The 11,768-nt window shown below is 40.2% G+C and overlaps 1 protein-coding gene across 4 annotated transcripts in view; it reads right to left on the bottom strand.

Annotated features, from left to right (window-relative positions):
• The window catches only part of LOC118235599 (transcriptional coactivator YAP1-like), a 52,236-nt gene that overhangs the window by 4,107 nt on the left and 36,361 nt on the right, over positions 1 to 11,768 (bottom strand). For 2 of the 4 annotated variants that reach the window (XM_035433095.1, XM_035433097.1), the window contains 3 exons: positions 8,028 to 8,194; positions 6,216 to 6,349; positions 2,569 to 2,687 (listed from right to left, as the gene is read on the bottom strand). In XM_035433095.1, the coding sequence (XP_035288986.1) occupies positions 2,569 to 2,687; positions 6,216 to 6,349; positions 8,028 to 8,194 (420 nt within the window). The remainder of the gene's footprint in view (positions 1 to 2,568; positions 2,688 to 6,215; positions 6,350 to 8,027; positions 8,195 to 11,768) is intronic. The other 2 variants (XM_035433096.1, XM_035433098.1) reach the window with 1 other exon arrangement.

Below are 11,768 nucleotides of genomic sequence, written 5' to 3'. Positions count from 1 at the left end.
CTAATTTCCTCCATACTCTACAGGTTTTCATAGTCTATTAAAGCAAGCTTTGACACTCTTCTTTCTGATGACCTCAAAATTAAAAGGCACCAAAAGTTTTTCCTTGTCAAAAAACCGCAAGGGGAGCCATCTTCTCTATGACAAAAAACCTGGTTGAAAAGATAGTTGCCACCATGATAAAATTATTTTGTGATTTTAATTGATTATTTGGATATACATATTTTCAACTCTAAATGAGGACTTGGGTATGTCATAGGCACACACATCAGGACTGCTCTTAAGATAGCAATAAGCCAAATAATGTGCTCTATGGTAAGTCACTCTGGATAATATCATCAGCTAGAGTGCCTTCAGAAAGCTTACTCCCAATTCATTAAAATATTTAAATCGTATTATTTTTTTTACTTCTGTATAATTAACTCTCTATAATGTCAAAATAAAGTATGTTGATATCCTCAGAATAATATTAACAATAAAAACTTATTAATTTACTTAATTTATGTTTTCACTCCTTTTGTACTGGGCCAATTCCATTTTGTATTCCATTTTGAGATCACACTGAATGCATTAATGAGGTCCGCCTTTGTTGAAGTTGAATCCACCAGCGTCCAATTGCATTATTGCAGAATAAATATCACAGGCTATGTGAGGTCTCAGAAACAGCAGATCATACCAGTCACACTGTCACAAGCACTAAAGGGCTGCCCATGGAACTTTGGGTTAATTCCAATTGCTTATTTTCACTTATTGCATCTCTTCCTCGTGTCCTTTGCTCATTCCTTAGCTCCACCTAATAGTAGGACGCGAGGAAGAAATGCAAGGATAACATACGAGGACCGAGGAATCGAGGCAACATGTATTAGGCAAACAGAATGTCCTTGCTTCAAGTCAAGTGTCAGTTTGAAGCTACATCACAATTACAGACGTGGCAGATGTTGCGAGGTGGATCCTTTATATGTTACATGTCTCCTCCAGTAGCCTCTTCACTCGTCACTTCTCCAAGGAGCATTTAATGGATTGGAAGAAGAGCTGTTATATCTACTAAAAGCCTATCTACAGAGTATCAACTTGTTTGGGCTGAATACATTTTTAAATGAGAAAATGAAAAAAAGTGTCATTTAAAAAATGTTGATTAAAAATATTTTTTCCATCATAAAAGTGTTCACTCGTGTTGGTGAAGGGGAAAATATTTCAATTTGGTGTACCGATAAGGTGTAAAACCTTCAAGGGAGTGAATATTTCTAAAGACACTAAATGCTTTAATATATTGTAAAAAAAATACTATATATATATATATATATATATATATATATATATATATATATATATATACAACAGCAAAAATACTGTTGGGCCATTGAGGTCTCAAAATCATAAATTCAAGATGAGGAAAAAATCACATCTCTGAGCATTGCATTTCAGAGTTTTTAAGTGTGGGCAGAAATCAGTGCCAGTAGAAATTAAGTGTGAATTGCATAACTTGAATTAGTATTGCAAAAATATGTGTCACTGTTTGAAATTAAATGTAATAACTTGAGATTGAATTCAGTCTTAATTGCATTTTTAACTTAATTTAAATTAAAAACTCAAATTGAATACACTTTCAAAATTTATAAACTTCATGAATAAAATGAGTTGTTTTATTTATTTTACCTTTTATAATTAACTATTTAAAAAATCTGATATTCTGAGTTCTTTACACATTGTTTCAAGAAGAGCAGAAAACTGGCACAATATGGTAATATTTCTTACAATATGTAAATGATTTATGAAGTTGAGGTAGAATTAAACAGGAATAGTAAAATGTGAAATGATGCATTTTTCAATTTTGTACTTTTTTTTAGTACATTTTTTTTCTTGGAATTCAAACCACATTAATTTTTCATCATTAATCTCAAACAATGCAACAATAACTTTACTAATGGTAGAAAAAGTTTGCAAATACAAACCGGATGCCTAAAACCTGGCTTATTCTGGCTAACTTCACAGAGCTTTACATTGCATAGTTGCAAGTCCTGTCCCTAGTCATCCATGGTTACAAACTTGGCATCGAGCTCCATTATGTTATGCATGTCACCCCAATACCAAAAAAAGTATTTAAAAAATATTGGCTCTGCCTAACGTTCTGATCACCGTTTGCAGTTCGACTGAATCATTGCCTGTTGCTTTTTTAAGTACCCAGATGTGTTACCGAATACTTAAATTGAACTCTAAGATCTGAATTTTAAAGTGTATTGAATTGGAATTTCTATCTTGAAATTAAGTGAGAATTGCAATGAAAGGCAATGAAGACAAAATTCAATTTCAAATAAACACAAATTCCAAGTTATGCAATTCAAATTCAATTTCAGCTGACACTAATTTCTCCCCATACCAGTCTTATCCCCAAAGGTGCCTTGAAATAAAGACCATTGGAGAAAAATTCCCGAACACCTGTGCCAAAGAGCCAGTCCAACAATTACATGTACGCCTTCTGACATCGGCTGAAGCACAGACTTAACAATCTAAATTTGTTTGCTCACCAAAGCTGGGAGGGGTTTGCCAGTGACGTGTTTCCATGGCACCTACCTGTGTCCATCTCATCCACGCTGTTGAGGAAGTCATCGGGCGTGCGGGGGATACTGTAGCTGCTCACGCTCAGTCCGCTGTCTGTGCTTTCGTCCCTGGAGTGGAAGTTACCGCTGGCACTGTAAATTATTTAAGAAATAAAATAAAATAAATAATCAACAGTCACACATATCTGCTTGAGTTCAGACACCTTACAGACTGTCTCCAGGACGAATACCAGAGATAAATATTTTCAGTCATACACTCAGTTTAGCTGTATATTCCCGCTCTATTGCTTTTATTTAAAGGTTATAAATACCTCATATCTGCCTACAAATACAATCTGAATTGACGGTTGTGAATATTAAATGTTTCACGTCAAATCACCATCAGACCTGGGTTCATCTTAAATAGCTGAACCTTAAATACAAATTTAAAAAAAGACTTTCACCAATATTCAAAAGAGTCTGACAGATATATTGGACAACTGATACATTGGATAAATATTTGCATTTTTGAACCATATCAGTATCAGTAGTCAAGGACAATGTGGCTGATATAGAGGACAGATATACATACACAGTGTCCTACATAATGTTTGGGGCTAAGAAATATTTTTCTCTGTACTCCACAATTTTAGATTAGTAATCAAACAATTCATATGTGGTTAACGTGCATATTCTGAGAGTCCCTTAATATTTGTTTGAATAAGGTTTGTCAGGTATTTTAGAATAATTTTCTTTCTTTCAGCACATCTGCGCTTGTGAACCAACTTTCCACTGCTGCTGGAAATAGGATTCAGCACGTGGACCATAGAATAGCTGGCACCCAGTAACAGCAGATGTCATTTTACATGATTTTTACCAAATCGGGGGGTAGTGTGGGCTTATGTTAATTGTTTGCTGAATGAAAAGCCATAATTTGGCTTTATAAGACCGGCAAAGTCAGGATGGTTGAGGCCACAGGGGGCTGTCTGCAGACAGTGCACATATAGCTGAATAATTTCTGTGTACAACCTGATAGGCTGAGAAAACCAGAGGAGTGGCTTAGCCTCGTAAGGGTTCACATCTACCCTCTTTCAGGAATTGGTGTAAAAAAAGAACCTAGCAATCAGGCATTCAATCACTTTCCCAAACTTTATTCATGTATAATAAATTGTGGGAAAAAATGTCATTTTGAGGAAAGAGTTTCTTGAGAAAGAACATCCATTAGACATCTGCAACTCACCAATATCTGCAAATGCAATCAGCATGGTCCAGAATGGAGTGAAAGGAATTGAAATAATAATAATTATATCTTCAAAATAAATTTAAAAGCTGCCGCTCTTGGCTTCAAACACAAACTTTGTTCAGAACGGTACTGTCTCCATGTGGTACACACAATTGAATCTCCAGCAGAGGGGGCTATTGCACAGCTCTAACAGGCCTACGATGAGTCACAACCATGTGCTATGAGTTAGGATTAAACTGTTTACTTGTTTAGCAAAGAACCCTCTATTTCATCATGCAAGCTTCTGTGAATGCTTGTCACAAACTTTTATTACAATATCCTAGCATGCTGACCACTGACATCAACTTCCTGGAAATTTCAGACAAATCCAGTGCTCTCCTCTAGTGATGGGGACTTCAAAAACGTGTGAGTGGGAGTGAAGAACAGAAAAGGCTCTGATTTATAATGAGTTCCTGCTTCACTAACTGGGGTCTACCATTTCTGTGAGGGAACTCTCACAATGGTTTCCTCTCCCTGTTCAATGTTTGGAGGCAAAGGCTTGGTGTGATGATTTGAAATGATCTAGATATTCCCCCAACCAAGCCAAACATAAATGCCTGAAAAAGCGTACATATGCTTCTCGTATGTCATCTCCGTAAAATTGACACCAGATTTGACATTTCTTTTCTGAACATGTGAATTAAACTAACCCAGTGGTTTCCCAAACTGTCCGTGCTCCTGACTCCAATTTTACATAATGTGTTACATTCATTTTTCTAGATGCTCTTACAAGAGCAATTTATGGTGTAGGAGAACATAACTAAATTCATACCTGATTTATTTGAGTAATAATGCCAGAACTGGCAAATTCGCAGACCAGCAGTGCAGTTTGTATTTGGACAGTGATACAATTGTTGTTTTGGTTCTGTACTCCAGCACATTGAATTTGATATGAAACAACAAATATGAGGTAAAAGTGAAGACTGTTGGCTTTAATTTAAGGGTATTTATATCAATATCCATGTAGGAATTATAACCGTTTTTATACACAGTCCCCCATTTTAGGGGACCAAAAGTGATCTTATATAAAGTCATCATATTATTCCAAATTATGACTGCCTGAAATATGGAAACCCATAGATATAATGAGATGCTCGGTATCTTCCCTGAGGTGCGTTCAAGTTCAGCGAACAGAGGCGAACGTTCGTGGCGAACATGTTTTCTTTTAACAGTTAAATTTGAACGGCTTTTTACGAACATTCCAAATTGTTTGCATTAAACATAAACAGACATGGCGATGAGAGCATTTGTACAGCCGCTTCTGTGATCATCGACAAAAAACAATAGCTAGCTAGCGAACAATAATAACACTGGCTAGCATTAGCAGTAACATTATTGAAAAAACTGATCACACTTAACGGCATCTTCAATTGAAATACCCATCTGGGAACATTTTCCTCAGTCCAGCGTCCATTTTTGTTCCCCGCAAACTACCTTCTCAGACCGTTCGCTTATGTTTGCAAACGTTCGCGGCGAACACAAAGCTAACAGAAAAAAGTTTGAAATAGTTTGCAAACATTCGCCTTGTTTGCTGACTTGAATGCACCTCTGGTGATGCTCTGCTGGGCCTGTACTGCAGCCATCTTCAGTTCCGTTTGTTTCAAGGGATGTTGCCTTCAGCAAGAGAAATGCATGTTTGATTGGATGCAGGTCAGGAGACTGACTTAGGCAATCAAGAACTTTCTGGCCCTGAAAAACTCTTCAGTTGCTTTGCAGTGTGTTTATGATCATTAAGCTGCTGTATGGCGAAGTGCCATCCAATAATATTTGAGGCATTTGGTTGAATCTGAGCAGATAAGATGTTTCTGTACACTTCAGAATTCATTCTGCTGCTGTCAGCAGTCACATCATAAATAAAGACAAGTGAGCCAGTTCCGGTGGTACCCATATATGCCCAAGCCATAACACTACCACCACCATGTTTCAAAGAAGATGAGGGGTGCTTTGGATCACTTTTTCCATTAATTCCTCGTGGGTTAGCACCAGAGTTTCAAACTGGATGTGAGCTTGTACCAGGCAGCCAATGAGATGAGGAGAGGTATGACATAAGTAGGTTGGGGCACACATGTCATGTGGAAGCATTCTGCATTAGCTGAAGGAATTTAGTAGCACAGGCAGGAAGACCAACAAGAAGGAAATTATAATAGTTCAGGCATAGGAGTACTAGGACCTAGACCAAGAGCTGTGTAAAGAGGGTGCTAAGGAAAGGGAGGATTCTTTGGATATTGTATAGAAAGAATCTACACACCCAACTCACCGCTGCTGCATTGCAGGAGGAGAGTTGATTATTTAGGGTTACCACAAGACTTTTTACAGTGCAAGTGCTCAAAGTAAGCTCTCCTGTAGCATCAAAACTGAGGAAGAGGTCTTATATAAGGGCCTTGGAGGGCTGGGCTCACCTGTTAAGGAATGGGTCTGAGCTGTTGGAGGTCATGGTCCGGATGTCCTGAGACATGCCTGGTGAGGATACAGGGTTGGGGGTCCCCCCATCCTGCTCCATGCTGGTGGGCAGCTGGTTCCTCAGGGCCAGTTCCTGTAAGTGGGAATCCACATCATTTGAGCAAATGGGGCCAAATAACCTCACCTTTGCTAAATTGCATCTTTCCTTGTTTGGGGTAAAATCAGGATGCCTGTTCCATTTCAATCCAGCCAATTCAGGTGGTCAATGCAATTTTAGAAGAAAGCAACTGATTTCAGTTCATGAATTGAAAATCTCCCACAATGTTCTTATGGAAATTAAATAGAACCAACCTCCAACACTGATCATGAGTTTCACGAGTTTCCAAACCAGATCTGGGTAAAATGTATATTTCAAAAACTCTATAGATGCTGGTAAAATTAGGCAAACTTTAACTGGTAAGAAGTTTCAACAAAAACATGATACATTCTTAAATGTTATTTGTAAATTTTATTAGTGAAGTGAAAAAAAACTTTTCATCAACATCAACATTCCAATATTGTGTAATTGGTACAGCACAACCACACATTTATTTCAGGTAAAGATGTCATATGATAACTGCAAGGTGAACTACAGATTTTTTTTTCTTCTAAATAACATCTAAGGTTGCCCTTTCAAGAACCACAATTTTGAGTATTTTGACATGCAGTTGTGAGTACCAGTGAGCATGGATAATTGCCGCCCAGGCCCAGCCAGGCTTCGATTCTGAACACTCTGGCTGGACCCTCCACTATTACTACCTTTTAGAAGAATGGCTACATATAAAATACTGGCACTTACAGCCTTTTACCCTCCATTTTGTTTTTCACAAAAGTAGAATATTACGCATTTTATTAAGAATGCTAAATTGAACCAGAAGACCCGAGTCTGTTGGGGTTGGAACAAATGGACACGATGTTCCAGTCTGGAGGTTCCCCCCCCCCCCCCCCCCCCCCCAACATTGGCTGTTCAAAATTTATGCTGCTTTTTGGCTGTGAAGATGAATGTTGAAAAAGAAAAATCCTCTGCACTCTTACATCCAAGTAGTGCTGTGTGTTTTGGCTATAGCCACACTTTAACTTGGCTCTAAGAAACCCTGCACATTTTTGTAAGCCGGAGAGATCTGAGCTCAAATAAACGAAAACCAAAGAGACTAAAAATATCTCATAAAAGAGTTCCTTGTATTATACTGTTGAACAATAAGGCCAAACACATTTATAGCCTCAGACTTACCCTTCAGAGTTAAATTAAAATTCCAACTGTTGCCGAAAGGTTGAGTAATAACACACTTTTCTGAAAAAGGCAGTTTTGTGGCATTTTCTCAAGAAATCTGCTTCCTTATGAATGATTCCTAACCCCTCCCAACAGGGTTGCATAAGGACATGTTACTTAAGTGTATATTTGGGCTTAGCAGAGGACAAATAAAACTGAAAATGTCTTGTACACTTAAAAAAATTAAATAAAATTGGATTGTGACAATACCTCCATTGACTCCTGCTACTCGTGGGTGTACGGCAACCCCTGAAATTGTGACTGACATCTTGTTTCTATGGAAACTAATACCTCTTTTCAGACATAGCTGGAAGCGGGCCAACTTGCTTAGCAGAGGCTCTGCATGTTTTATCACTATCACTTTTTAAAAAAAACCTATATTCCCTTATTGAAGTGGTATGTACAGAAAATATATTGCAATAAAATGTATGATCCACACATTGAAACACTTCACAATATGTCAGGATCGGTAAATAATAAAAAAATAAGCAGGGTTTCTGACCTGGGGTCTCACCTGCCGAAGCAGATCCTGGTGCTTCAGCCTCAGTCTCTCCTTCTCCATCTGCAGCTGCTGGAGTCTCATCTGGCTCACTCTTGCCTGGGGGCTGGAGGGCAGGGGCGGGGCTTGCTTCACCGGGCCGCTCTGGTTCATTCGCTGCTGATTCAGAGCTGGGTGGAGCAAGAGGAGGTCGGGGCACATACATTATCGGACCCTTGTGTGAAAGCTTTGGGTCTGGCAAGCACGAGTTTTGGCAACCTCATGTGCATGCTCTGGCCATATCATATATATATATATATCAGGGGTGCACAACAAGGGCCGATCCGTTTCAGGATTTAGTAACAAATTCTCTTCTTAATTATTCAATTAGCTCAATCATATCTTGATCTTAAAATTGCATAAGCACCAGCTACAGCTGCACACTACAAGCATATCCTGAATAGTTTACTGTGCTCAAGTCCAGGAGTTAACCAGCCTAGTTTATAGAGCTGTCAAAAAACTAAAACTAAGGTAATCGGTTGGAACAAAAACCAGCATGAACACCGGCCCCCCAGGAAAAGAGTTGTGCACCTCTGATATATATACAGGTGGTAAATCAAAGAAAAACCCTGAATGAATGAGTGAACCGCAGGAACTAGGGTCTAAATTTAGTTCCGGGGGCTTCATTTTACCCCCAAAAAGGTTCCTGCTCCGGGGGTAGTACTTTCCAAAAGTACAGGAACCTTTGGGGTGGGGCGCAAGCACTGAAAATTTCTGATTGGTCGACTACTTGCAGTGTTATTTTTTTTACTTTCAGCCGCCATGTTTAAAAATCTCCAGCCGCAAACGGATTTATTTTCATAATAACTTAAAATCAAACTTGTATGTTATGCGGCGCAGTAGCCTAGTTTTGGTTATAGCCTGCCAACGTCTTGGAATTATAACGGGTGCTCTTCTGTTATTTTCTTGCTTTACTATTCGTTTTATAAAATGCTAAGCATTCGTGCTGGGACAGCATATTATGTACCAAAACATTCAAACGGATTAATTTGGTTGCTGAATATTTTCTTCTGGATTTTCTTTGTTAGCCCGTTGTAATTGACTCAAAACGTTTGATACAGTTATGTGAGGTATGCGGTAGTTCTGCGTAATTCACATTGGTGATAGCCTACAGTAAAAGCAAATTGGAAATCACCTTCCGCACTTTTTGTCAGGGTACAATAACAGGTTAATTCTAGTAATCGTCCCTTTAGCTTTTTCAGACTGCCGAAATTTTACTCTGCCATTCTTCAATTCCACAAAAAGACCAGGAAGACTATGGACTAATTTATGGTGCATGGTTCGCATCTGGAGGGCACACTTCGCTGCTCGGCTAGCAGTAACTTCGAAGGAAAGCAAACGGTGGCTGTACCACTGCTAATTTAAATTTTCACGCAAGTCCGAGTTTTCATTCTATTCTTGTCATTTTGCGATTAGCCTATATGGAATTGACGATGAGAAAGTAATCAAACAGCTAATTGTTTACAACGTGTGCATGTTTTCTGCTGTTGTTGCCAGTTATATTGGAAATGTGAATGCATTCTGTCGCCTCGGATGTCAAGACATGAAAGTGAATGTTCGCATAAAAACATAATGAATGTGTTTGAGAGGATATATAAAACAGTTACAATCTGACTATTGACCTGTTATATCCTATTTGTTGCATAACAACGGTCCAAGTTCAACTACCAACGACAGTTTTGCTTGACAACGGTAAATTATGCCCAAACGGCTGCAGAAGAATATTTCAATTCCAGGTGATTAAATCGATAAAAATCAATAAATACAAAAGTAACCATATACAGTCATTGTTGGTAGCTCGTTGTATATAAGTGGAATAAACCCCTCCGGACTGTCCCGGTTATTAGAAAATAATGTAGGCTACTTCGGTGGTAGTATGGGGTTACAGAAGAAATCATAGGACAGATGGACCGACGACAACGTCGCTTTTTCATACGTCAGTGGGCTAATTTGCCTAATCTTCGCGGGACTTTAGACCACGGTGCACGGTGGAAACGCAGACAACCATGGGCTGAAGGAACCTTTTAGTTCCTTGAAAAGTAGTTCCTGACTAAAAGTTCCGGGTACTTTTGGTGGAAACGCGGCTTATGGGAAAAACATCAGTAAATAGGGTCGTAAATTGTGGTCGAAAGCGCACATTCGATGACCGTGATGCTTGTGCATTAGTTCGATATGTAAGGAAAACAACATAGGGTGGAATATTATAGTAGTATTGCATAACCCCTCATTACGGAGACAAATGCACATCTGAGAGTTCAGTGGTGAAAAAACTATAGGCACTGGTCTACAGAGATGTGGAAAAAAGTGATGAGATCAGATGAGTCATCCCCCATCATATTCTCAAAAAGGGTACAAGTGCATGTGTGGCATACAACAAGAGAATGGTACAGGCCTGAATGCTTGACCCCTATACTGAGGGGGTCCGGCGGCTCTGTTACGCCCTGGGGGGAATTTTTATGGCATAGTTTGGGTCCCCTTGTCCCCTTAGAGGGGGGACATTTCTTTCAAATTTGTCAAACTAATTTGTAGTGACCTGGTATTTAAGAAAGGATTGGGAGTTGGTTTGCTCGGATTCACAGGAGGTTTGTGTTAGACCGATTACCGGAACTGCTAGTTCCTGGGACCTTTTTTAGGTACCGCATTGGAGGGATGGCAAAATCTAGTTGCAAGAACTATTCACAGTATGCTTCTGTGGGTGATGGAGACACATCCAGAACCTGTAAGCATGGTTTCACGGCACGGTACGGTACAGCAATGAAAAAGGGCCATCACACACACTCCTTTACTGGAGCACGTTCCCCTACACAGACCATGTGCCCTCACACACACTCCTCTACTGGAGCATGTTCCCCTGTACAGACGCTGTGCCCTCACACACACTCCTCTGCTGGAGCACGTTCTCTCACATACACTCCTCTACTGGAGCATGTTCCCCTGCACAGACCATGTGCCCTCACACACACTCCTCTACTGGAGCACGTTCCCTCACATACACTCATCTACTGGAGCATGTTCCCCTGTACAGCAGCTTGGAAAACAAACACGGTCGGCCTGCCTGCCAGCCAGCCTCCAAGGCTCACATGCACCTCCCTTCCGTGTGGCCTCACACCTCGATCTCCTCCTCAGTTTCTCTCCCTCCATCTCCTCCTCCTGCTTCCCCCCTCCCACCACCAAAGGTCTGGAACAAATTAGCAGCTCTGGAGCAGGGAGTAAAAGGACTCTGGCACAGGCTCAAGTCTGTCTGGATGAGTCGGCGGCCCTGCCTTGGGCCTCACGCAGCCAGCAAAGGCCCTGCCCACCGTTAAAGGAGCTCCGCTCCCTTTTCCAGCAGCCCACATGCTACAGTAAGGCTAAGTATGGGGGGACCCTTCCCAGAGTGGCCCCACCTCTGCAACAGGCTGTTGTAGGAGCTCTGCCTATCAGACTGCAGGCAAACCAGAGTATGAGGGGACCCCCACCCACCCCCCGACAAAAAAGAAAAGTGTGTTGTTATGCATATATATTACAGTCTGGCACAGTAAAGCATACCTATGGGAGCATCACAGAAGAAAAACAATGTGCGTTAATGGGGGCATGTATGAGGGCTGCAGAGTGTGCATTGATGAATTGAAAAAAAAAGTGAAAATTGACACAAATTTATGCCACTGAGAGGAAGTGGAGAGAATGTGCTGCCCAGAGGGGGCTGGGGGGGTTGGGGGTGGTGAT

Source organism: Anguilla anguilla, chromosome 9, assembly GCF_013347855.1.
Source record: "Anguilla anguilla isolate fAngAng1 chromosome 9, fAngAng1.pri, whole genome shotgun sequence".
In the NCBI taxonomy this organism is placed as follows: Eukaryota; Metazoa; Chordata; class Actinopteri; order Anguilliformes; family Anguillidae; genus Anguilla; species Anguilla anguilla.
Note: the sequence above shows the minus strand (reverse complement) of the source record. Positions and strands in the feature narration are given on the sequence as shown.